Source organism: Pseudoliparis swirei, chromosome 3, assembly GCF_029220125.1.
Source record: "Pseudoliparis swirei isolate HS2019 ecotype Mariana Trench chromosome 3, NWPU_hadal_v1, whole genome shotgun sequence".
NCBI classification, from domain to species: Eukaryota; Metazoa; Chordata; class Actinopteri; order Perciformes; family Liparidae; genus Pseudoliparis; species Pseudoliparis swirei.
The window spans coordinates 9,928,591-9,953,923 of NC_079390.1; the positions used below are offsets into that span (position 1 = coordinate 9,928,591).

Consider the following 25,333-nt stretch of genomic DNA (forward strand, 5'->3'; position numbering starts at 1 on the left):
TATTATTCATTTCAATTCAGTTTATTTGTATAGCCCAATTTCACAAATTAGTCTCGAGTGCTTTACAATCTGTACACATAGACATCCCTGCCCCAAAACCTTGCATCGGATCAGGAAAAACTCCCAAATAACCCTTCAGGGGGGGGAAAAAAGGGAAGAAACCTTCAGGAGAGCAACAGAGGAGGATCCCTCTCCAGGATGGACAGGTGCAATAGATGTAATGTGTACAGAAGGACAGATTAGAGTTAAAATACATTCAATGAATATGACAGTGTATGAATAGTTCATATAGGCATATTCCACATTATGTGGACCCGAGAGGACTAATTCATCTCACAACAGCTTTCACCCGACATGTTCAATATTGCTTCAATCAGCCTCAACCCATGTCGACCAATATGTGAATTTCGGCTATATAATAGCTTTCGAAAACATGACTCAGTCAGAGAGCAGAAGGCATGACTCACAACGGTTTACTGTACAAATATGGAATTCCGGTATGCAGAGCTTTTAATAACCTGTTGATGATTTGCATAAACAGGCATTCAGAATCCAAATGTGTTTCTTTGGACTGCATTCAATCGCATTCATATTCTATCTGTTCACTGTAAAGGGTGTCTGTGTGTTGCTGCTACTGACTCGACAAATTTCCCCTTGGGGATTAATAAAGTATATATCTATCTATCTATCTCTATCTAAAGCCCACCCACCACCAGCAGACACACACACAAACTTTATTTACTACAGTATATAGTCCAGAGGGCGGGACTCTGAGTGGACGGACTGTGGCTGCAGGAACATCTCTCCATTCAGCTTTCATCGGCGCGTGTGGACGGGGCTCGCTCGGACCAGCGCTGTGTCCGAGAAAGGTCGAGGTGTGTGCGCGCTGGGTCCGGATCTCCTCCTCCGCGGACTGCGTCCCCAAATACACCGCCGGTGCAGCTTCATCTCTGGGCACATTTCCTTGGGGAATATAAAACGTCGTTTTTTTGTTTTGTTTTTGTGCCCGTTTCCCACCGCGCACGCTTCCGCTGGGTTGCATCTGAGCCCCTTTTACCTCGTCATTAAGGTAAGTTAATTTGCAGCTGTGCGTCGTTACGTCCACCGGGTCCGTTTCTTAATTACTTGTCAACGTCACGGCTGTTACACATCTAACGCCAACTCAATGGCAGCGAACGTGACACGGGTGAAGAAAGTCTTTTTTTACGTGAGTCTGTCTCCGAGTCTTTCATCTTATTTCGCTTAACATCGCTTCAAACTTATTCCTCCTATCAGCGGGTCGACATCCAGTCCGTTTAACACGAGCTGATAAATGGAGGCAGTGCGTTTTCACGTTTGAGCTCCAAGACTGAACCTACACGGCTGTTTTACACGTGTTACATAGGGGACACTGTCGTGGTGCGTTTGAAGACATTGACAGTTTCTCTTGTACTAAAGTCCGAAGCAGTGTGAAGGCACCCTATGAATGACGTGCTGTTAGACTGTAACCAATATGAAGTTATGTTGTATGTGATGACCAGCTGTTGGTTTGGGGCTGACACTGGCACACTATGACTATTACATCTGACATACACATTGATCAGAGGAGAGAGAATTGTGAGTCAGTGGCATATTTGAGGGTTTATTTGTGTATGAAGAGATATTTAAAAGCTATTTGGACGCAGAGAAGTGGGACATGTTGCATTGTGCGATTGGAAAAGAGTTTGATAAGGCAAGGCTCACATCTACCACGAAAAGACTGATGCCAAGTCGATGGCAACTGTGCCACTTTGTTGAGGGACCTGACCCCCCCCCCCCCCCCCAAAGGAATTTGAAAAAACCCTTTGTGCAAATAATGTCAGTGTCCAAATTTGTGTTCCTCATCTTCATCCAAGTATACTCACATTGAGGCTTGAGCCATTTTGCCGGCTTGCTGCGTCAGTGCCGAGCTCGGCCCAGCAGACATGAGTAGTGATGAGGATGTGTGCTGACAGCTGAGCGGGACAAGATGCTCTGTTCCATGACTGACTGAACTGGGGAGTTCACCGCATCATATGCTCCTCAACATTGGGGCCTCATGACTAATGCTCTACCGTCCTCTCAGTCTCAGCTAATTTCTGGTCCCTTCACAAAATACAGCAACTCTAATTCCCCCTGCGGGTGAGATAAATGAGCGTATTACATTTCGGCACACAGTCTGCCCCTGCAGAAACAGAGACCAGGAGTCAACGACAGTCTTCGTCCTTTAGGTGCTATGGCTGCACACAGATGTTTCACTCACTGAATTGCTCACTTGTGAAAATAATAAAGGCTTGACAATAAAGCAAATTCATTGAACTGCAGACATCATTTCTCTCTTACCAATCCAAATGTACTCATTTGCTCAAGTTGTCTTCATCACATATACATAAACTGAGGATACATACAACACCCAATTCTTCAAAAAACAAACAGACATTCAATCAATCAGCACACAGTGCAGAAGTCCACAATCTCTAAGTGGTCAATGGTCATATTTTTATCACCATAGTTGTTAGATTTGTTGAGTGAAAATACACCAACTGTGTCAGTGGCTCAGCAACACAGCACTAGATGTTACGATGTGTCACTTTGGGTGTTCGTGGTTTGTGTGAACATAGAAACTCAGAACAATAGTTTGAAGGTATCAGGTTGTCGGGTTATACAGTTTAAAGTGCTGTTCATCTGATACACGGATTATAATGGGATGGACCCAGAGGGAGGAGTGTGTGTGTGTGGGGGGGGGGGAAACAATATTATTATTGTTATACAACACATCCCATCTATATCTTTCAAGAGACAGCTTGTCATTATTTAAATCTTATTACCTTGTAGTTATAATTAATAACTCCATGACTTGCTTAGCACTTCACAATTAGCTCATCCCATAGTATCACAATCTCTTCGGACACTTTCTCCCTTTATTCTTTCCTCTTGGTGCCATTTCATTTATTCTTGTCCCGATATATTTGGGTGTCTCCTCTACTGTGTTAACTAATGACACACAACCCCATCTCTGATGTTACAGAGCATGTTGTGGGGAAAGTAGGTTACTGGGCCATGTCCTGCAAGCTTAAACTGAAGGCTAGTCTGAATATTGCTGGAGCTGCTTAGTGTGACTGGGCATGCACAAATGGTGTAGGTCTGTGCAATAGCGAAGAGATAATTTCTGCCATCTGTCTCTTTAAGAAAACAGAGGCGCTCCACATAGAATGAACGTTGAATGTTCAACCCCGTCGATTCATCTCAAACACACATGAAATGGAGTGAAACAGGTTGACTAACATCACAGGTTGCAAATTACTTAGCCGTACCTAAACATCAGTCATACCTTTTTCTGTGAGAATTGTATCTTATTGCTCTATTTTCTGCGGGGAAGTCAGAGAAATGTCTCTTGGATTTTGGTAATGTAAATATGTTTCAAACCTGTTGAGTCATTGTGTATGGAGGACAGAAAATGACTACAGGATAAATAAAAATGTAATGTAATTTACATTTTAAAATGCTCTGATGTCTTCGTAGCAGTTAAACATGAGATATATTCGGTTTTGGAAGATCTAACGAGCACAAATATTTTATTATTTATTCACAGGTAACGTTAAATCAGTTTGACAGGGTTAAGATTTAGAACTTAATATTTTATTTAAACTTTAACGTTGAACTATAGCGGTGTCTTTTTACTTTTGACCAAATTGTTTGTAATTACATGTGTAATATCACTATATATATACAAATTTCTATATACTGTATATACATACACAAATATATATATATATATACACACATATGTATGTATATATGACATATTTATTATATACACTACATATTTATATATAAACTATATATTTATAAACAATATATAGATAAACACTATATATACATATGTTTTTATTTTTTACTCAATATATATACAATTCTATGAATGATTATTTTATTTTGAATTGTGTGTATATATATATACACAATAATTGTATTTAAAGGATAATGAAACATTTCCTTTTTGTTTGACTATAAAACTACGTTACAGTGAATATTTAAACTCATGAGCAAGAACAGCTGGTGACAATTGCAGAAGGCCGTCCTCCGGAGTCTGGACTCCCAAGACCAAACTCCCAATTCCAAACTCCAAAAGAACACAAGTCGCTACTCAGAGTACTTGGAATTGATAAAAGTAAAAAAAAGCTGTCTAGACTAACTTCTGCGAACGGTTAGCTGAGCGTGCCAACTCTAACAACATGTGCAAGGCAGAAGTAGTAGAGCATAACATACCAGGTGCATCACACTCCTGTGACCAATCATGCTTTAGACAGAGGTTTGGACCATCCCAGCTCATTTGCATATAAGCACATAATTACACACATAAATAAATGAAGAAATACAGAAATGTAGTAATATATTTATTTAATGATGTACTGTTTAGGTATAATTTATATTCTGTATTTATTTAAGCATTTATTTATTTATTCCTGTATTTATTTATTTATTTATTCCTATATTTATTTATACATTTATTGAAGCATTTATTTATTTATTAATGCATTTATTTATTTATTTATTTATACTTAAGTCATTTTCTGTCCTCCATAATAGTGCAATAGTTTGTTCAGTATTGTATTGGAGCTCTCACGTTACTTGTACGTGGATGCCTTTGTACTTGCTTCCTGTTTGGTACTTAGAGCATATGTGGGCGAGTTTTTACAGTTGACTGTAACAGACTTGATCTTGACTAGATTGATTCCCTAGATTCTTAGATTGCACCTTAACAACCTGTAACACAAAGATGTTTGTTTGGTAAGCCCTCTGTCCAACACTTAAAGATACTTCAGAGTTTTCCAAGGAATTGAAGTGTGAGAATACTTTTGCACAATTGTAAGGGAACATTTAGTTCATTTATTTTGACTGGAGTTACTAACTTCTCACTAACTGGCACCATGGTTTGTGCGTTGTTCTCTTCCAACAGTCGCAGTCCGCTTTTGCTTTTTTTCGAGCCAATTCTCAATAATGATATCTCCCTAATTTTAAGAAAGTGTTTAAAAACAAAAACAAAGCATCACATCTTACCTATTAATCATTTACCTACATGATTAATTGATTGTCAAAATAGTTGTGGATAGTCTTGGTCTGATTCAGCAATGTGTACCACCGATGTGAGATTAGCAGAATGTATGATTAATATGTTGAGTGCCTACACACTCCTGTTAACGGGGACTTATTGATTTGCTGACTCATTTCTCTTTCGGTCTTTCTATGTTGAGATATTTGTCTTTTTCTTGTGAGGATGATTTGTTCTTATGTTGTTGCTGTACATCTGCTACTTGTTGTGCTTTGAAGAACTCGCTGATACACTTTCTGCATAGCTAATGAGCAGTGGTGGGTTTCATGTGGGAGGTAAAGTCCAAAGGTCCTTTTAACAATACTCTAATTGGTCCAATGTTCGACAAAGTTTCTGAAAATGTATTTTGTTTTGTATCCAAATGGTTAAACCTCTGAAGCCAGGGCATTTTTAAAGGACATGCCACACTTTGTGGTTAAGAACACTGTTGTTGAAGCAAACCTGTGCAATTGTTCAAGTCGATAACATCTCTGTCGCCCTGTCGTCTTAAAGTTAAAATGAAGGATTCATAATGGATAAGATTCACATGCCTTGTGATACATTTTTTAAATATTAAATAGTTGGTGAATCACCAGTAAGGAGCGCTGAAGCCCTGAGAGGAGCCATGTGTCTGAAGAGGCCGACATGCTGATGAATAACATCAAACATGGACGTTCCTTTTGCTTCATACTGCTGCACTGACTGATGTCAGCCTCGATGAACTCGGCCGGTGGAACTGCGTTGCACATGACTCTTGAGACTGTGGCTGGTATTCATGTCTCCCTCTTTAACCTTGTAACTATGACAGACAAAATGTTCAGCTCCAGTTATATAACTGCCTCCACAGACGTCATCATCCTTGCTGCTGTCGCTGAACTCTTGCTCCAAAGCACACAGTCATTGTCCTCAGTAGCTTCAGGCTCCGATCCACCGGGGCATGATTAAGACATTTAGCTGCTTTATTTCTCTTTTCTTTTTTACATGCCTTCTACAGGCCCCAAGACTTTTCACATGATGTGAATTTGCTTCCTTTTTTTAATATTAGTCGTGGAAAACGAGGGACTTTCTAAAAAGAAAAACAGTTGAATGTAATGTGTGAAACCTTTTCAGAGGTGCCGCAGTAGTTCACAAAGGTGGCCGACATTTTTCCTGGTGGCTTTTGAGGTAGCGATCCACATTAAAAGGAGTAAAGATGAGGTTCGTGAAATATTATGTGAAATTAATTCGGCTACTAATTGAGTGCTACACTGTCTGCTGCACAGTCTTTTATTTGGGAGACCCTGTTTATTTGATATAGCTGATTCCCATGAGCTTGAATCTGTCCCTCCTGGCAAAAGGTCGCTTTCATAAGTCGGGAGTGGACACACTTTGTATTTCAGATGAACAAAATAAAGGGTTTCACAACATGTGTGGGTGACCTAGATGTGATTCAGATATGTAGCTCAGGGCGTTGGCTGCATGGGCATTACGATGCGGTTTGTCTTTGCGGAGACGACGCAGCAGATGACCATACCGACCGAGCATGGCGGGCCTGACGCTGAAATGGAAAGAGCACTGCCTGGCGGAGTTCCTCATTCCTCGATGTTCAGTATCTGTAATCTGTGATGGCAGGGAGCAAAACCTGCCCATAGCTCGTGAAACTGGGCTCACACACCACATGATTACATTTAGTGAAGACATACAGACAGCAGTGGGAAGATTACTTTAGAAAAGTCATAGGTCACCCTGTAGTAATGTGACTACTACAGGTAATGCAAAGTAATGCTTCTTACATTTGATTGCTTTTCTAACAAACTGGGCAATAAAGCTGAAAATAAACCTCACAACAGTACTCAACACTGATTATTTTTATTAAAAAAATTCCTCTTCAATATTACTTGAGTTAAGATTGAAACAGAGATCATATATATTTATTTATTTAATATACCTATAGGCATAGATTTGAAACAAAAAGAATATAATCATCTGTAACCCCTTTAATCACCACCATCTTGATTGGTTATTTAATTGCATAACTGCATCTGATTAAATTGACATTTACATGCTCCTACTTTATCCTCAACACTGCATACTGATACTACAACCTGGATGCTCTCGTCTCATCTTGTGCAGCATTAATATTTTTAACATTTTGTTGACATATGTATCGTATAAGAGGACTAGAAAGTGGAATTTGTGTCGGGAATCTGTCGGGAAATCCTGGATCAGCATCCACAGAGAGGTCAGAGGACACGGACTCGTCGAGCTGGAAGTGATTTAAGAGATTTCTCAAGGACACTTCAGCAGGTTGAATGAATCGTGAGTCATTATCACAGTGAAGCACAGTTTCTACACTCACTACACCAATCTGCTTCCCTGTTATTGTGAGGTCTTATAAAACATCCAAATTAGCTATAATTTGCAACTTTAATCAGGCATGAAGCATTTTAACTGAGTGTGTCATTACTCAGCAAATGGGAAAACTAGCGACTAATGATCCAGTCTTTTGTCATTAAAAATGCAGACGTTATTAACCCACTTTCTTATTCAGGCATTGTGATTAAATATCAACTAATTTCTTCAACAAAAAGAGGCCATTCGCAGCTTGATATTGTGTCCTACAGTTCAATTAAAATGTTAATTACCTCACAAATATATTAAAGATTAATGTATAGCTGTTTGAATCTGGGAATGAAAAAGATCTACAGTCCTGTGCTTTGGTTTCAGTGGAATACAATGAGAAAGAATGGACATTTGGTCACAGTGTACTTTAATATTCAGCTTTTTGTCTACCCTTTCTTCAAAGAGACGAACATTTGCATTATGCACTTATTACAAGCTGCTTTCTTCTTTAAAAATAAACCAGAATTTAATGTGAGCGGTCTCTGTGCCTTCAGGAGGGAGCTTTGGAAATACGGACGGCAACATTTCATAACAGGGAAAATGAAATAGAAATAGAAAAGACTGAAGGTAATTTTTTCCATGGACTGCTTGCAGAAGGCTGTTTGAGTTTATTTTGGAGTCTGTGTTAAACACGGACTCTGACTGGCTGGTTGCAGTTTTAGGAACACTCCCTCACTGATGGATTCATAAGAATAATATCATTCTGGTTATCAGATCTAAATGTTTTTCTGAGGCATTATAAAAGGAATCAGCACCCTTCCAGAGCCAGGAATTTAATAAAAGATGTAACCTACGATCTGAGTTCGAGACAGCGGTACAAAGAAAGGCGGCATTGCCCTTTCCACCTGTGCCTTAGAATTGTGATCCACATATTTGCTCACACACTGCCTGAGGTAATTGCATCTTTTTTTCTGAGCGGCCGCATACAATAACAGGCCAGGAATAATTTGGTGATTCATTTAGAAATGTTGAAAGAATATAATTATGGGAACATTTGAGAATTAAATCTGCCTGGTAAAAGGACATCTATTTTAAAGGTCTGCTTTCTCATTGAAAGGATGTGGCCACCAACAGTGAGGCTGTGCTGTGCAGTGAATGTGTAACCTCGAGGCACTTTGGGTAAAGTATCAGCAAAATCACTGACAAACGTTGTTGGGTAAACATGGAAAGTAATCACAGAATCAGTGAAAGACATAAAAAGGTGCATTACCCAGTAAAAGGATAGGAAACATGAATATAATGTACTAACATAAAGTTATTATTCACTTGCACTAATCTAATGTTGTCTATTAAATGTCTTCAATCATATCCATCACATTTTAAAAAGAGACCTAAAATGATGTCTTCAGATAACCATAGTGAAATGGAAAAAATACTTATATAGCCACCAAATGACATTTCTGACTATTTGATTGACAAATTGATTATTTGACTTAGAATTTCAGCACGGAAAATACAAGTCCACGATTCAGGTTGTTTACTTAAGTGCAGGAGGAAAAGGGCATCTGTTTTTCCCTTCGTGCACAGCAGGTTGTCCAGTCGGTAAAGCTCCTGGAGCGCGAGGGTTCAGCTGTGGCCCAGGGGAGCATTAGTGTGAGCTGCTGTGTGGTGGAGATGGACAGTGCAGCGCTGAGGGGGAGCATGATGGGCTGTGGTGTCTTCACTGACCAGTGCTTGCCATTTTCCATTGGCTGTTTTATAGTGGAGGATATACCAAACATTCTCTAGTCTTCGGTGATATTTCTTTTCCCCCCTGCTCTGCTCTTGACCTGAACATTGTAGAACACCAAACCAGCCAGCAGTGAGAAGAGACTGAACTGAAAGGTTATGTCGAAAATGTGGGACATCTCCAGTTATAAAGTGATTTCTTTTAGTTGCTGCATGAAGAACATGTACTGTTGGCGTGATGCTCTTATATCTCTGGGAGAAGACAGAAGTAATTTATCATTAGAAATACTAGTCTTCCCAGTTATAGATTTTATTATGTACTTATTATTGACACTTTAATCTTACCTCATCTACACATGAGGATACACTGTGAATTACAGTATGTTCTTCTTTACCTCTTTTCTTCGAGTAAACTTAACCCAGTCCTTTTGTTGCTTAAACATACTAATCAAAAGCCCCACAAGCGGTTATAACTTTAACTTTAAAATACACGTATGTAGAAATGTTGGTATGAAACATTTTGGAATTCAGAAATGCGGCAATATGACATAACACCGGCTTGCAGAAACGCAAAACATGCCAACATTTTATCTGGCGACTGGGTAGCAGTAAACCGCGTATCGCTGCTGTGTACAAGATGTTAAGAAGGTTTAGGTTGTTATAATGAGGAATCAATGCAAACAGCGAGAAAGGTTGCCTGCTACTTAATTAATATTAATCAGGCTAATAAATGTGCTTCTGAGGTGTGCATTAAAAAAATCGCTTGGACCTGAAGAAAATGACTGGACATAACTGCCTTGGCTGGGGGAAAGTAGACACCACACATTGTTACCATGGGAACAGAGAGAGAACAGCAGTGCCACAGTCTAATTAATGACAGTCAGTGCTTCAGCAGAGGGCCATGATGACATCATCAATACCAGTATCACAGATGTAGCTCGAGGCAATTTGGCTTAGTGTCTGAGTGATTATCACAATAATCCAGTTTTCCACTGATGTAAAGGCAGAAGCAGTCTTGACTGAGGCACAGGGGTAAAGCACCAAACACTGAGCATGTATTATGTAGTGGAGCCTGCTTATGTTTATGAGTACGAAATGTCATCTCATCATCCAATAGCATGACCTACATAAAAGAGAAGAACTAATCTCCATGTAGGCGGATGGTGAATAATGCAGCAAAATGTGGGAGATCTTTATGAATCTTCGACGTCTCACACGTGTTGGTCGCTGGCATATTTAGTTCAGAATTATTCTATATAATCGCGCTGGCACCGTTTCTCCTCATTGGTTTGTGTATGCAGTGTGTAAGCTACCATATGACTGAGTAGATGATACAGATCTCGAGTGTTGTGTACGTCATTTCATTAAACAGCCTTAATTAGGTGACTTTGTCACGTTATATAACAAATGGCAGCTGTCCCTGCATTAATATGTATTTTTAAGTTATGCAAAGATCACTTTAAAGCGGTTGGTTCCCTGAAGGACCCCCTAACAACGACATAAAGAATATAGCCCCCCCCCCGATACACACAAGTGGTTAAATTATAAACAATTTGTTAATTTAGAATGTAATCAATTAACCATTTCAGATTTCCAAATTAAATATATTTTTTACACCTATGAAGCCATTTGTGTAAAGAAGTACTATCTTTAGTGTGTTAGTGTGCTCATACTAGCTAATTAGCACAAAAGGTCACTAATTTATTTGGTTATTATGAAAGTACTGGACACATTGGACATTATTTTCCTCCATGCAGGCCAAGCATTATGTCTGCATTATCTGAGCTTGCAGGATAAAAAATTGACAGGGAACGAAAAACGATGAGGAGATGCAAATGTGGCACAATTACTACGGGTAAAAAAATCCTCAAGTGTAAGATGTATGTTGTTTTCCTTTTCTTGTGTCATTTTGGTATTCTTTGGTGAAAAACAACCCCAGACTAGACAGGTTGGGAAATACAAGTATGCGGCGTACAGTTTATTGACATTGTGTTGCATGATTTCTGTGTGTTAAAGGTCAGACTTACCTTCCATTACCCAATAGAACCACTGCGTCTCTCGAGTTTACTTTCTTCGAGAGTTCGAGAATATTTAAGTCCTACTTATTTTTTTATTTTTTAGATGAAACTTAACACACTTTAAAATGTGCATTGTGTGTCAATGTATCGTCAAAGGATCTCTTTATGAGAGCGACTTCTTCCTGATTATTGTACTTCCTGTCTCTCCTGTTCTGCTCATGTACAAATACGTTGCTATGTTTGATAACAATAAACCATTGAGGTCCATTATAGTCCACATAGAATATGTTTACATAATTGACTAAATCAATCTTAATTAACAGTTAACTCTGTAAACAGGGCTTACCATTATTAAAACAGTGTATGTTTCAAATCTGTCTAAATGTTGGTAGAGGTCCAGTAGAATACCACAAACAACAACTGAGACCTCTGCTACACAAAGCCCTGGAAAATATTCAAACTTGCCTTAAATATTAATAATGGCTATTATTTAGTTATCATCAGCAGCATTTAACTCTGCAAGCATGGCTATTATATGAGGCCACAAACCAGGACACGCCCCCCCCCCCCCCCCCCACACACACACAGTTTCTGCTGCCAGTAGATAAAGTGTTAATAGTAACACCGTTGACACTAGTTGCAGTCTTACTAACACATGGGGAGTCACACGCTCTGTGTATTCACTAGGACAGCACCACTGCTGATGAATGAATTGAATATTTTAGTTTTCTGCACTGGCTGACAGAGTAGTTTCTATCGCGCCTTTGTCTGCTATGAGTCACAACATGTAATTGATTTCCTCATTTGGGAGGAAATTGCCATCCACCTGACTTTCCCGTCTTTCAGACGTGAGAGAAATTGGGACAGCCAGTGGGATCCCACAGTGGGAGCTCCACACAGAAAGGGTGGGCGTTAGGAAATGAATGGGGGGGGGGGGGGCTTGGTGTTGCCTGTTGGCCTCGCTGTGTTCGCTCTGGCTGAACTGTCGCATGCTTCATGTTTAAACACAAACACATACGCCGCAGTGGAATAAGGATGTTATGTCCATGTGATGAACACATATTGGCTTCAGTCTACTTTTACTTTCACATAAGAATCATTATTTTGGTTGCTTGGTTAGGAGTTCAGCAGACAGCCTCCTTGATCAGCCATCACTTTAATGTATGATATTATAAGTGCAGGACTAAGTGCACCAGTTGTCATAGGCTGTGTCCAAGAGAGTCCTCAAACTCTGTGTCTGCTGGGGAGCTGCCACGGTGAGGAGTGGTGAGACGGTGGAAACATGCTCCCGAAGTGAGTTAGCACCGGGAGTCAAGTGCTCTCACCTCAATAAAAGATGCCGTACCAATAATTGGCAGACTGGCTTGTGCTGCTGGGGCTCCATGTCTCACAAGCTGGTCGAACTGGCATCATACTGGTACCACATCAGAAGCCAGATTAGTCATCACAAACCTGGACTACGACAACAGCTGCAGTCTGAATCAACTGTGGGAAAGTGTGACTCATGACACAAAGATGGCCACTGAGGCAAGTTGTCTGCAAATGAACCGTTGCTATTGCTCTTGTCTCAAGTCCAAGGACATCTGGAGAGACTATATTCCTAGAATGTCAAATAATGAGGACTGGCAGAGGCTTTGATGTCGAAATCCCAGACCCACAGACTGTTCTGGTTTAAAAGTAATGTTGCTAAAAGCCGTGAAACACATTCACAGTGACCTAAAAATATGGAACATGAGATAAAGATGTTTGTGTCTGTGCACACAGTAATTACCTTCTCTGTATATTACATTGCACAGCTTGTTATTACCTTCGCATTGAAAATACGGAAGGTTATGTTTTGATCGCCATTTATGTATTTATTTGTATGCGTGTTATTCGCAGAACTCAAAAAGTATTGAACCGAATCGCATGGAATTTGGTGGGATGATTGTTTATTATCCGGGGACCAGTTGATTAGATTTTGGGATCAATCGGGTCAAAGGTCATGAACAGGTCAAATCTTCTTGAATGGCATGAAATTTGGTGGGATGATTGGTCATTATCCGGGGACCATTTGATTAGATTTTGGGATCAATCGGGTCAAAGGTCAAGGTCAAGGTCATGGAAAGGTCAAAATCTTTTTTTTTACCATAGCACGATACATTTTTGTCGAATTGGCATGCAACTAATGCCAAATTGTTCATAATTCAATGCCCAATCTTGTGATATGCGAAGGTATGCGCTCTACCGAGTGCCCATTCTAGTTAATATTGTATTGCATGTGCTCGAAGAGGAGACATATTTTTAATCATTAAACTATTTGCAGAAAATGTGCAAAGTGGCAGCTCATCCACCCATGACCCAAAACTCACCCTCTCCATTATGTGAAGCTCCATTTGTCTAATTGGGAACATGCGTTTTTCTGATGTCTGATTTCTATTATCTTGTCATTCACAGACAACGGGCTTTTATCCCAAGACCATCTATGAATAGGGAAACTCTCCGATGCAAATGAAACGTCAAGGACAGCACCCTGTGAGCTTATCTTCAAGAGGGCAGTGTAAAAGTAAGAGCTACAACAACTTTGTCTTGTAAGGTCAATACAGGCCAGAGGGGGGGAAAGTGAGATTATCATTATGTACAAACAGCGTAATAGCTAGTGTCCTGGTGGATCCTTACGATAACAGAGATGTGTGGTTCCATGAATGTCAATGTCAGTCGGTCCACCGCTTTTTTCCAGACTGAAATATCTCAGCGACCACTAATGTATAAGATTGCCATGATGACGGACAATTTGGTCCCCAGTGAACGAGTCCTAATGAGTCCTAAAGTTTGGAATAGGCATTTGTGTTCTCCTCAGCATGATCTGTAGTGACGTTGGTGATTTTCTGACTAAATGCCTTCATGGGGAATAACGCTCCCATTAGCCTCTGTAGTCGGCTACGTTATGTTTATTGCTAATTAGCCAATGTTATCATGCAGAAATTCTTAACTAGGAGAGAGTATGCAAAACATTATACCTTCTAAACACTTGAACCTGTCACCAATGTAAATGTTGTCATGTTTTCATGCTGGCATTAGCGTAAAAAAAGGAGAAGAAAAAGTCAAAGTAATTACACAGCAGTCACCTCATTAAAAATTCCCTTTTTTTCTGTAGATTTCCAAACTTCAAACTGCAAAAAGGGTCACATGCGAAGCAACTGGGCTTGTAAATAGCTTCTGTTCAGGTTTTTTTCTTCTATCAGTAAAAACACACAATCTAATTTAACAAAAGCGTAATTGACATCTCCCTTTTGAAAATCAGTAGTAAATCGCTGCCTTGTTAATCCAATAAATGACTGGTAATTGTTGACACACTGTGGAGATTGCACATATTAACTGTGTAATGTAATTAATATACTGATTGATTATGACAATCAATTATGGCAGGGTTGTTTGTTTAAAGTTATTATCTCAAAATGCAGTCGACAGGTTGTCTTAACTGTAAACTTGTGGTTGTTTCAAAAGTTGTCAACAGGCGGCTGTGCATCTGTGGCCATTTGATCACTTGAGAGGAGCAAAACCGTTGGAGCCGGTCCATCGTGAGCCCATGAAATTAGTCATGCAGCCTGCTGACCCACATTTGAGACTTCAGCTGAGGGAAAAGGCAACCAGGAAGTTATAAAACAGAAACATCCATAGGAAGTGGGAAGTAATTGAGGGTAAAAACAAAAAAGCACACCGCTTCTTGTTTTGCTTATGAATTTGATGGTCATATATACAGTATACACATTGTTTCTCTTCTCTTCCAGGTTGAAATGTACGGTTTCTAATTGTACGGACAGGGTCAGGCAGGCGGGCTAATCTTCTGCGTCTTGCTGGCATGGAGGAGAGGAGACACCATTCCCCCATAGCTCCTCACCGCCTCACCTCCTCCTCCACATGTGATTTGCCTTCATACTAGTCCCTCTACTTTCACGAGTTCACAACGGGCTGGTCCATCCGGATGAATGAGGACCTTTAATGGATCAGGCTTCTTGTCATGCGTCCACGGCAAAGTGGCATCACAGGCAACACGTACTGCAGCACGACATGCGGTGGGGAGCTATTATGCATTTAGCGCGTGTTAAAGATTACCCCCCCCCCATCTCCTGGTCACTACAGGTCTTTTTCGGTGGCGTTGCACAGCCGCCTGCTTATGCCGCTGCCGCCGTTAGCCGAGTATTGAGCTACCAGCTGACCTACTTTCTCTGCTCTCAGCCACTCGGTCCTGTTTACAAGTCGCTGCCAGCGGAGGATGTGGAGTACAGTGCCTGGAGCAAATAGACGGACTCAGTCCGCAACGAGCAAACACCACGACTTTCTGTTGTTGTTGTTGTTGTTCCTCTCTCTTTCGTGCGTTGTTGATAACCGAGGACAGCCGAAGCCACCGACACCTCAGCCGGCTAAATAATAACAGCACGTTATTAACTTAGGCGTTATGCAATTTAACGCGCTCAGCGCTCGCGCCCGGCCAGCCAGACGCTGGTGACGTAAGTTTGCGCTCAGTCGCGATGCTTTAGTTTGAAATACAATGAGCAGATTTCTCAAAGTTGCGCGTGGAGCTTTATTTCTGCTGGAGACCCCCGTTCAAGGTACGTGACATTTCATTTAAAGCGTTCAGCTTTGCGGCGCGAGCGCAGAAACAGAGGTTGTCATATTTCTCTTCCACCCGCTCCCACTGTCTGTGTGACAATCAAAGTTCACGAGTGGCTTCTTTTCACATGAAGGGAGAGGCGGCAGAAAGCGTCGACAGCATGATTTGCACCCTTTTTAAAGATGGTCTGCGAGAGCCAGACTGCGTAGGCTGAAGATGTACTCAGTCAAACGCAGGAGTCTGAATTCGCAACGTTACAAATATCCGGCGCTCTTGAACGCCGCTTCCATGTTCTCAGCTCACTGGCATCAAGTGCCTGCTTATAAGGTGAAATAACCTTTTTTCTCTCCCCGGTGGACCTTCATGCAGAACATGCATGTTCTTAGTTGTAAGACGTAAGATAGCAAAATGTTGAATGTCACAGGGAAATAAATCCTTAAATAATTTCTCAGCAGTTCAGGCTAATGTTACCCAACCTGGCAGCTCTACATCTACTGGAGTTCACGTTTCTCGGACTAACCCTCTCTTTTCTTGCTCTCGAGGCACTTTGGGCTTCTCTTTTGCAGTCAACATGATTTTCTGATAAAGACCTGGGGATGAAGTGAGGCAGAATTACTTATTGACCATGTGTCCTGAGATAAAGGGTCATCGGGTGCACTCATTGGCCTCCCTGCTGTTTTTCCTTTCGTGTGTAACCAAGAGAACTATTTCCTGTTTCCTTATCACTTGACACCATTAATCCCAACAGAACACAAAATGATTATTAAAACTAAAAAAAATTATAATATGTTGACGTATTCGAAGGACGAGCAGATATATTTGTGATAACATATATGTTGGAGGGGGAGGACATCAGTTTTTAGATAACCTGTTATGTATTTTAATATCTTAACATAAAAAACATGAGGAAATTGAGCAAATTAGTTAATTCTACACAAATATGACTACAGATTTGATGAGATGTAAGATAAATTAGACCTTGATACATGCCAAAAAAACAACTTTTCCGGTGTGACTGCACTAAGCTTGTCCAGGCCCAGTTAATGTTTACCTGTCAGCTTGAGCTGTCAGCTTGAAACCAGATGCAGGTGCAGGTGGTCAGGCAATTTCAACTCCCCCCTGACCAGACTGTCGCAGTCACTACTCCCTGGATGAACAAGTAACCTAAATTAATCTGTCAGCACAAGAGCAGCAACAACACTGTGAGCTCCCCAGCTGGAGTTGTGGTTTGCTCTCAGAACGCTTGCAGGTAGCCGGCCCTCATCAGCAGGCTCTTACCTGATCCATTGTCCTGTGTATGTGTGTGTGAGCAGGTGAAATATTACCATTATAAACCCCGTGAAGTTAGGGCTGTCCTCCGAAAAACACACGTATGATTTTGTCGAAGAATCGAATAGTCTAATTTACAAATCTGTAAAACTGAGTTTAGCCTCAAAGAATCTCACAAAAGCGCCACTTTACACCTCGTGTTGAGTTGGGGTGTGAGGTGGTGGAAATGAGTATTGAGCATAAAACAAATCTTTGCCGGCAGCCCTAGAAAAAGTCCTTTATTGTAGTATTACAAAGAGAAAACTTTTTGCCATCACTTCCGAAGTAACAACTAATGGCTTTATGAATTGTTGCTCTTGAATTCATCATGAAGGGACAGGGCCAAATACAGTCAACACAAATAAAATATTAGTGAGGATAGAAGTCCCATTTTCCCCCAGTATGCTCATGTTGGGTCGAGCACTTGATTGGTGTTTGTACAGAATGTGTATATTGTGTATAAGTGTGTATCATTGTTTTGGTAATGGAGCAATTATTTGCAACTTACACAGTTTGCCTCTTTTGAAAGCAGGACTGTTTATTCGTATTTGCTTGGTCTGAAGTGCTGCTTTGCATTTTTTACGGTGTTGATAATCAGAACTGGCCTGTGGCATTTAAAGTTTCTCTTCTGAAATATCCATACATTAGATACAGCTGCAAATGTTGGAGCTGGTGATATTGTCTGGGTTTGAACGTGTGACATATCACTTGTGTTAGTCATCTATCATGACCATTTTTGTTTGGGGATTAAACATTGAGGGGAGGATGATATTGATATGGTTTCCATATTGATATATTGTGACAAGGTTTCTAGAAAACCAATTGATAAACTGGACAGGCCTGTTTTAAAAAAAATATTGGGCTTCATCTAATTTTTGCAAAAATCCAGCATGGCCATGCACCGATCCTGCTCCTTGATTTTCCACATTGCCTGAAAAGGCTTATTATTATGAGAGATATTGTATAAACAAGCTTTCTAGATAGGAGGTAATTGTGCAAGTCTTATTTCCAATTTGTAAGTTGTCGATTATCATTATATGTAAAGTAGGTTTTCTTAGGTTGGGCATTATATGTTAAAAATAAACTGCACTGTTGTATGTATTGCCCAGTAAACATCATCTACGCCAAAACAATTCTAAGTGTTACGAGGAGCATCTGCGTGTCAGATGTGAACGTAATGCTCATGTAATGTTACAGCTGCTCGACTTTTGGGCTGAAGCTGATAAGCTTGCTGACCACTCCCCAATCACTGATGTCAAACAGGTGTTTTGTCTGTGACAGTTTGAGGGCGATATCTTCTGTCAAGATCCATCATCTGCCCCTTCGGCAAGCCTTCATCACCGTAAAGCTACCGATGGTATCAAAAACAACCAGTGTGCTCCATAGCCAATCCACCATTACCTCCATCATGATCATAACCTGAGCTCTGTCAATGAGGATCTGACAGACAGCGTGACAAGACTTGATGACAAGATGAGAAACTGCTCTGTTCAAAGACCAGCACCAGGACACGGATGCGATGGGAAATAAGTCAAATTGAAGAGGGAACAAGGGCTTTTCAGATTTGATCTTCAGCAGCGAGCAGGTCCGGTGTCTGATGGCGGCACAGCGCTGAACAATCTGGCAGATACTTTTTTTAATCTGCAGCGTGCTAGTGCTGTTTGCCTCAGGAAACCGTGTAGGTAGAGTTAAACTAGATGAACTCGGGGAGAACATTGTACCCCACAACAAGCTGTTGTCATGATCTGGAGTTTGTGTCTCGTTTTGTGTCTTGTTTTGAAGTCCTTGTGTCGTCTGTCTCCCTGTGATTGGCTGCCCTGGCCCTGATTGTTTCCTTCTGTGTGATTGCTGGCCCCGCCCTCATTGTGTTCACCTGTGTCTCGTTCCCCGTTGTCCAATCACCTCCGCCTGCCTGTGTATGTAAACCCTGTTCGTCTCATTCACTGTGTGGCTTCGTTCTGTTTGGTCTGCGTGTTTGTCGTCCTGTTAGTTGTTTGAGATTAAATATTGGTTTTTGCAGAATATGTCGGCATTTGGGTCCTCTCTCTCTGCGACATCCGTGACACATCATGACAGCTGTAAGGGGAGGTGTGAGGCTCAGGGCAGCGGGGACCTTTTACATCCATTAAACTTTCAAATGAAACCTACACCCTCTCAAGAAGAAGTAGAAACACTTCCAGTCTTACTTTGCGTTTCCTTTTTGGTAATGTGCAATAATAGTCATTTATTGTCAGAGTAATAGTCCCCATCCCTTTTACAGCCTGTTTATGTACAGAGCGGAGCAATAAACTTGAACCTCAGTGGACAGACGTGTATCATGAGTTGAGGTTGCTGGTTAGAGGCTTTAAATACCCGAGGGCACAAGTGTAACTAGACTCTGGTGTTCCTTCGCTGTTAACCTTGTAAGGTGTGGTTTGCCCTCAATACATTAAAAGAATGCAGGCTGATACGTGAGGATTGATTATACACAGCGCTGGAGTGTGAAGATGGATGAGTGAAAGCTGCATAAAGGCACGTATGATGTCACAAAAATGGCAAATACTTTCACAATAGATTCAATTGAATTGTCGTCATTCATTTATTTGTTTTAAGTTGGCTTTTTACTTTCGTCAACATGCATCTCAGACAAATGTTTGACACCTAGTTCCTGTATCAACACTTCAGGGACTTTATTGGAGTCAGAAGGTTTCCGGCTCAAGCTGTGACGCTGTAATCTCTTAACAGGAGTTTGGTCCTAAGTGAGAGAGAGAACAGCACACGCAGCCAGCGGTGTTTTTGTGTTTACTTCAGCAGTAACAAATGTTCTTTCTTGCTGATCATGAAACAAATGTCACGATCAATTTGGGAAACATTACAATCTCAAGGGCCCCGTTAACTGAAAGCTGTATTTGTCGGCAGCTCAGCATCCTGGAGTGCAGAGTCTCTCCCTGCTGCTTTCTCGTCTAATGGGTTTGTGCGTGTGTTTGTGTGGACAGAGAAGCAGAGGAGGAGATGTTGCTTTGTTTATAGTAATTAAGACTCTAATGGAAAGGTGTGTTCCAATTGAACTGGTTTGTGCCGCCTTTGAACCAGCTGAGCCTGAAGGCGGGGCACCCTGAAACGAGGACATGGAGAGCTCAATCTAAATTTTAGGATTTAACACATTTGCATTGATCCTCAAAACAAAAACAAAACTTTAACTAGATAAAAACTTTCCCCCCTGAAAACAATATGTTTCGGCAACAAGAGTAAAGATTGGGGACATGACAACTCTAGAACAATAACAGCATGGTTAAGGCCAGTCAATATAAGACACTTTAAAATGATTCGATTGCTGACTTGACCTAGGAGACGGGATATGAAACCGGGCCTCCTGTGTTTAAGACTCACGCCCCTTGCTGCATTGGAAAAACAAATGCTGTCAATCAAAAGTAAATGTCTATTGCAAGCTGTATATGAACATCATTTATTGAAGAAATCCTCCTGGCTTTGTGCCTTCTGTTTGATTTATTTAGACCCATAGCTGTATCCGACCCATTTGATTTGATTTGTAACAAAGAAGATGTTAATCGACAGATGCGCTTGAACGACAGTGTAACAAACCAATTATAAATAATGTTGCTAAATAAAGGATTTTTATCTATGAAGCAGTGGAGAGGAGAGAGTTTGCGAGCAGATCAGAAACAGTGGCGCTCCTTCCTTTATGAACAGGAACATAGATAGATAGATATCTACTTTATTAATCCCCAAGGGGAAATTTGTCAAAACAGTAGCAGCACCAATAAACCAAACACACAAGAATAAAAAACAAAACACAAAATATAAAAAACAGGGATGAGAGATATAGAAGTATACAAAGTAAAATACAAAACAAAATATATATATGTACATATACAACACACATGCATACACAACACCAATGACAAATCAAATACAAAAATATTAAATATAGACAGTGTGCAAAATGCAAAGTGTGTGTATGTGTGCAGTGCAAATGAATGTGTGAAGTGCAGATCAACATAGTGTAAATATTAAGTTATTATTGTAGTTATTGCACTATGATCTGGCAAGAGGTGATCTGTTATAGAGCCTCATAGCCGTCGGCAGGAATGTTCTCCTGTATCTGTCCTTGTGGCAGCGGAGCGTGAGGAGACGTCTGGAGAAAGTCCTCCTCTGACCCTGTAGTAGGTGTGAACATGTGAGCAGAACAAACCTGTAAACTGGTTTGAGATTTGACATGATGAAGCGTTGGGTCATTTAGCTTCACAGTGGCCAATATTTGCACATCAGCTGGCGGTCACTGGCTTGCCTCGTCTGCCGTGTTGCACCACTTAAGAAATGTATTGAGCTGCAATGTTTTTTTATCTCTCTCAATAAAACCTGGACATCCTCTCGTCCATTAGCTGCTTATCTTTGAGAGGGTTGCGGGGGGGAAGTTGACGTGCACGGCGCTTCGAGTGGTCGAGAGACTAGAAAGGAGTAACCTAAACGCAAGAGCATTCACCATCATCGTTCACCACATTCACAGTTGTATGTTCATTCATGCTGTTGGAGTAGAGAAGAATATTGAGACCTTCGTCTAAACCGTGTCCGAAAATAAAGATGAAGGTCTTTAATCTTGTCGGTATCATAATATACGTCTTTACCAACAGACTCTGTAAGCTCAGGCTCGGTTGGATAAAGTGCAGGAAGGGGGTACTCTTTGTTTTTTAGACTGAGACTTGTGTTTTCGGAGTAATTATTCAGGTAAATGGGTCTCCATTTGTTTTGAAATCATAGAAAATCAAACCAGCAAAAACACTGACAACTGCCTGAATTCACATTACCCACCAGCTGTCATAATAACCTGGACAGAATTCTTGTATAATGTAAAATATTGCCAGACCACAAACTAATTGAACGAGTAGTTTAATTCAGGCTCAAATAAAGTATTGTTTAGTTTTCCTCCAGGAAAGACGACTGTTAAAAGTAGAAAGGAGTTCTGGGCTGAGTTCAGATGGTGGATATTTGGTGACTGAGATGTCGTGTGTTCTTCACCCAGATAAAGACTATATGCAGACACTGTATTAATATCTGTAACACAGCCGTGTGTTGTGTCATTGCAGCTGACCGAGGCTCCGGTGTGTGAGTTCTTATTTGGTTTATAATAGAAGTCTCTGCTCCATGTTGTTTAAGCTTTGTTCAGAGGACGTGAAGGCTGTTCTGCACTCTCGTTTTATGCCGGGTTATCAAAAGAGGTTTCTGCCTCAGACATTTTTCTAGGTCAGGGGAGCTCCTTCTGTGCAAGAAAACTTCTCTAGTGATGCAGCATTGTACCCAAGTAGAAGCGTTACATTGTTTTCTTAACAGTCACTTTGAAGAACACATTAATATAAGTACTTATAGTAAAAAGAAAAAGACAGGCCTTTGTATTATTTGTCTTTTACAGATGAATAGTGGATCTTCCTGTATTTTCATCTCTGCTTGCAGTACGAATTTATGAAACACAGTTTTCATCTTTAACAAAATGGCTCTGTCTTTGGCGTTTCTTTAGTGGACCCGAGGAGGTGGTGGGCAACTGGTCCGCGCTAGGTTTTTCCAAAAGAGTGTTCAGACGAGGTCAGCGCGGATGGGATTTCGCAGACTCCAGAAAGGGCCTGGCTGGGAACGGGAGTGAGTATGGACAACCTTTCTGACTTCGGGGGTCCCTGTCCATCCACCCGCAGGGAATGGGAGTGAGTATTACAACAGATGACCTTCACTTTATCCTCTTTATTGTTCTTCTGCTCCATACACAGTCCTTTACATGTACATATTACATATTGTGCAAATAGTTCTTCCGCCTTTCAACGATTCCCAATGAAGATGTTGCATTGGTAGGCCGCATGAAGGGGGAAATAAACCTGAGCTAACATTTTAAACGGTTTTCTTTATGGATTGTCAGAATTAATTGGTACATGTCTAACTATTGGTTAATTATTAACAGCTTCTAAAATACAACATTCATTTCCTTGGTGAAGCTTTATTATTCATACAGCACCCATTAATTTAGATTAAAATAATCCAGCCTGGAGCTTTGCTCCAACAGCTCAAATTTGAACCCGTGTTGAACCCGACAAAGAGAATCATGTTCGGGAGCAGAAGCCTGGAGGCGCACCTTGAAACTGCTTATCTGTGGCAACTTACATACTGGCCGGTTAAAGTCTTTTCTTGGAGGAAACTGTTTACATACGTATAGCTCAATGCTTTATGACTTTATGGTTGCGTCTGTTCCCATTGATTAACTTGTTACAGTATATTAAAGTCCACACGTGCAGTTCTGGCCTCGGATAGTAAATATTCACGGGCAGGAATGTGTAAAAAAGATAACACGGGCTGCTGATAAAGCCCTCCCTCTGCTCTTTGACAGAACAGGTGTCCTCTAAAACACAAGATGTGATTCCACGTGTTAAACATTGCTGCCATATTTCACGTCGGTATCAACGGCTGTGAGCCTGAGTGTGCACAGGCCAAATATAGAGGAGGACGTTTACGTGCCACAGTGACCTGTTAAATGCGGCAGAAAAACAAGGCACTCCAACTGGGTTACCAGGTTATTCGAGTCATGTGTTAGCAAAGAGCAGATATGGGATCACAATGAACCTCCTGAATGTGCCTGTTTTCGCAGAAGGCATTTTGACATGTCACTTTTTGTCACAAAAGGTGCGGGTAGGAAACGATGGCTGAATTCCATTTAGCTGCTTCGGTTTCGGGGTTTTGGTGTGGTGCACGCTGGTTCCCTGTCACACTGTCATGGCTGACTGAGGCACTGTCAGTGTAACATGTCATTTTCCAACTGTGACGAGTCAAATCGTCCGCTGTGAAAAAGGCCTATTATGGAAGATTCAACAACGTATAATAAATATGCCGAGCTATTATCTGAGGACAATGTGAAATCATCAAACAATCTACATTCACCCTGCACGCCTGTGTTTTTCAGCACCAACAGCGGCGTGGACGATTTAATGGATGACGATGATAAAGACAGAGCAAAAAGGTATGTTTCTCGAAGAAATACATTCTTGATTCCATGAACCTTGAATCTCCCAGAATGTTCTAAAGTATTTGTAACTCCAGATTGATCGGTATTCAAAGAGTCACCTCATTTCACGAGATTAACATTTTCTCTTATTAAAGCTGCGTAGGTAAACCGATTCATGGCGCAGCATTAGCATTAGCACTCATTTGAAAGCTTTTGGCCACCTGTTGGATATCCGATATTCCTCCAACTCCTTTGGAAAATATGCTTCAGCTTGCTAACTCAGTTGTTCTGCTGTCTAATGTGTAGAAGGTAACGCACAGTGGGTTTTGTTTGAGCGTTTGCTGTAAACAGCTGCCCGCTGCCGAAAATGATATCAATGAGAGATTTTAATAAATCTGAAACCGGCAGCGAAAAGAGGCTTGACAGCTGCAGAGTTGGTTAAAAAGAGACCGCCTTCACAATACACTGACATATTGATGTTGGCTCCAACCAGGTTGAAAGCAACAGCTAATAAAGAGGGAATCAAGATGAAAATGTTCAGTGTAAATTGAACCGCATAGTTCTGTGTTGCTCTCTCTCCCCGTTTGACATCTGTCTGGAACGGAGCGTGTCCCTGCGGTCTTGGCGAGCTTTTGTTTGGAAAAGCAACGCTCGGTCTAAACGGGAAACAAAAAGCACGAACTGCAGGTGCTTGATTGGCCGAGCTTCCACCTGCGATGTCACTGATTCATAATTGTTCTCTTGTGTTGGCCGCTGTAGGGCTTCTCGGAACAAATCGGAAAAGAAAAGAAGAGACCAATTCAATGTGCTCATCAAGGAGCTATGCACCATGCTGCAGGGTCAAGGCCATCCGCGCAAGATGGACAAGTCCACCATACTGCAGAGAACTATTGACTTCTTGCAGAAACAGAAAGGTAGGGAAATAGCATGTACTCCCATTTATATTCCACACGCCTTGATTCACTTTCATAATTACTCGATAATACGCTTCTTCTCAGGCAGTTTGCTGCACTCAACCCTCGGCCTTGTCTTTTTCAGACATCACTGCGCAGAACGAAACGTGCGATGTGAGGCAGGACTGGAAGCCCTCATTCCTTAGTAATGAGGAGTTCACTCAGCTAATGCTGGAGGTAAAGCTCAGGAGGACGTGTTTGCGGAACAGTCCGAGTCGATTAAGCTCTGACGTTGATGAACGATGTCAATAAAACAAAAGGGGAAACCCTCTCCCTTCAAAGTGTGGTGGTGGTCGTAGAGGAGGCACTTAGAGGCAAATAGGGAACAAAACACATGTTGTA

General features: G+C 41.1%; 1 protein-coding gene across 9 annotated transcripts in view; it reads left to right on the top strand.

Moving 5' to 3' along the window:
* The first annotated feature begins 786 nt into the window (after positions 1-786).
* Positions 787-25,333, top strand: part of npas2 (neuronal PAS domain protein 2) — a 38,954-nt gene continuing 14,407 nt past the window's right edge. For 5 of the 9 annotated variants that reach the window (XM_056444061.1, XM_056444102.1, XM_056444111.1 and 2 more), the window contains exons 1-8: positions 787-1,069; positions 13,594-13,702; positions 14,644-14,837; positions 14,928-15,212; positions 22,572-22,752; positions 23,997-24,053; positions 24,798-24,952; positions 25,077-25,168. In XM_056444061.1, coding sequence (XP_056300036.1) covers positions 22,697-22,752; positions 23,997-24,053; positions 24,798-24,952; positions 25,077-25,168 — 360 coding nt within the window. In that variant the 5' untranslated portion in view covers positions 787-1,069; positions 13,594-13,702; positions 14,644-14,837; positions 14,928-15,212; positions 22,572-22,696. Of the gene's footprint in view, positions 1,070-13,593; positions 13,703-14,643; positions 14,838-14,927; positions 15,213-15,369; positions 15,750-22,571; positions 22,753-23,996; positions 24,054-24,797; positions 24,953-25,076; positions 25,169-25,333 lie in introns of those variants that run through there. The other 4 variants (XM_056444077.1, XM_056444069.1, XM_056444093.1 and 1 more) reach the window with 4 other exon arrangements.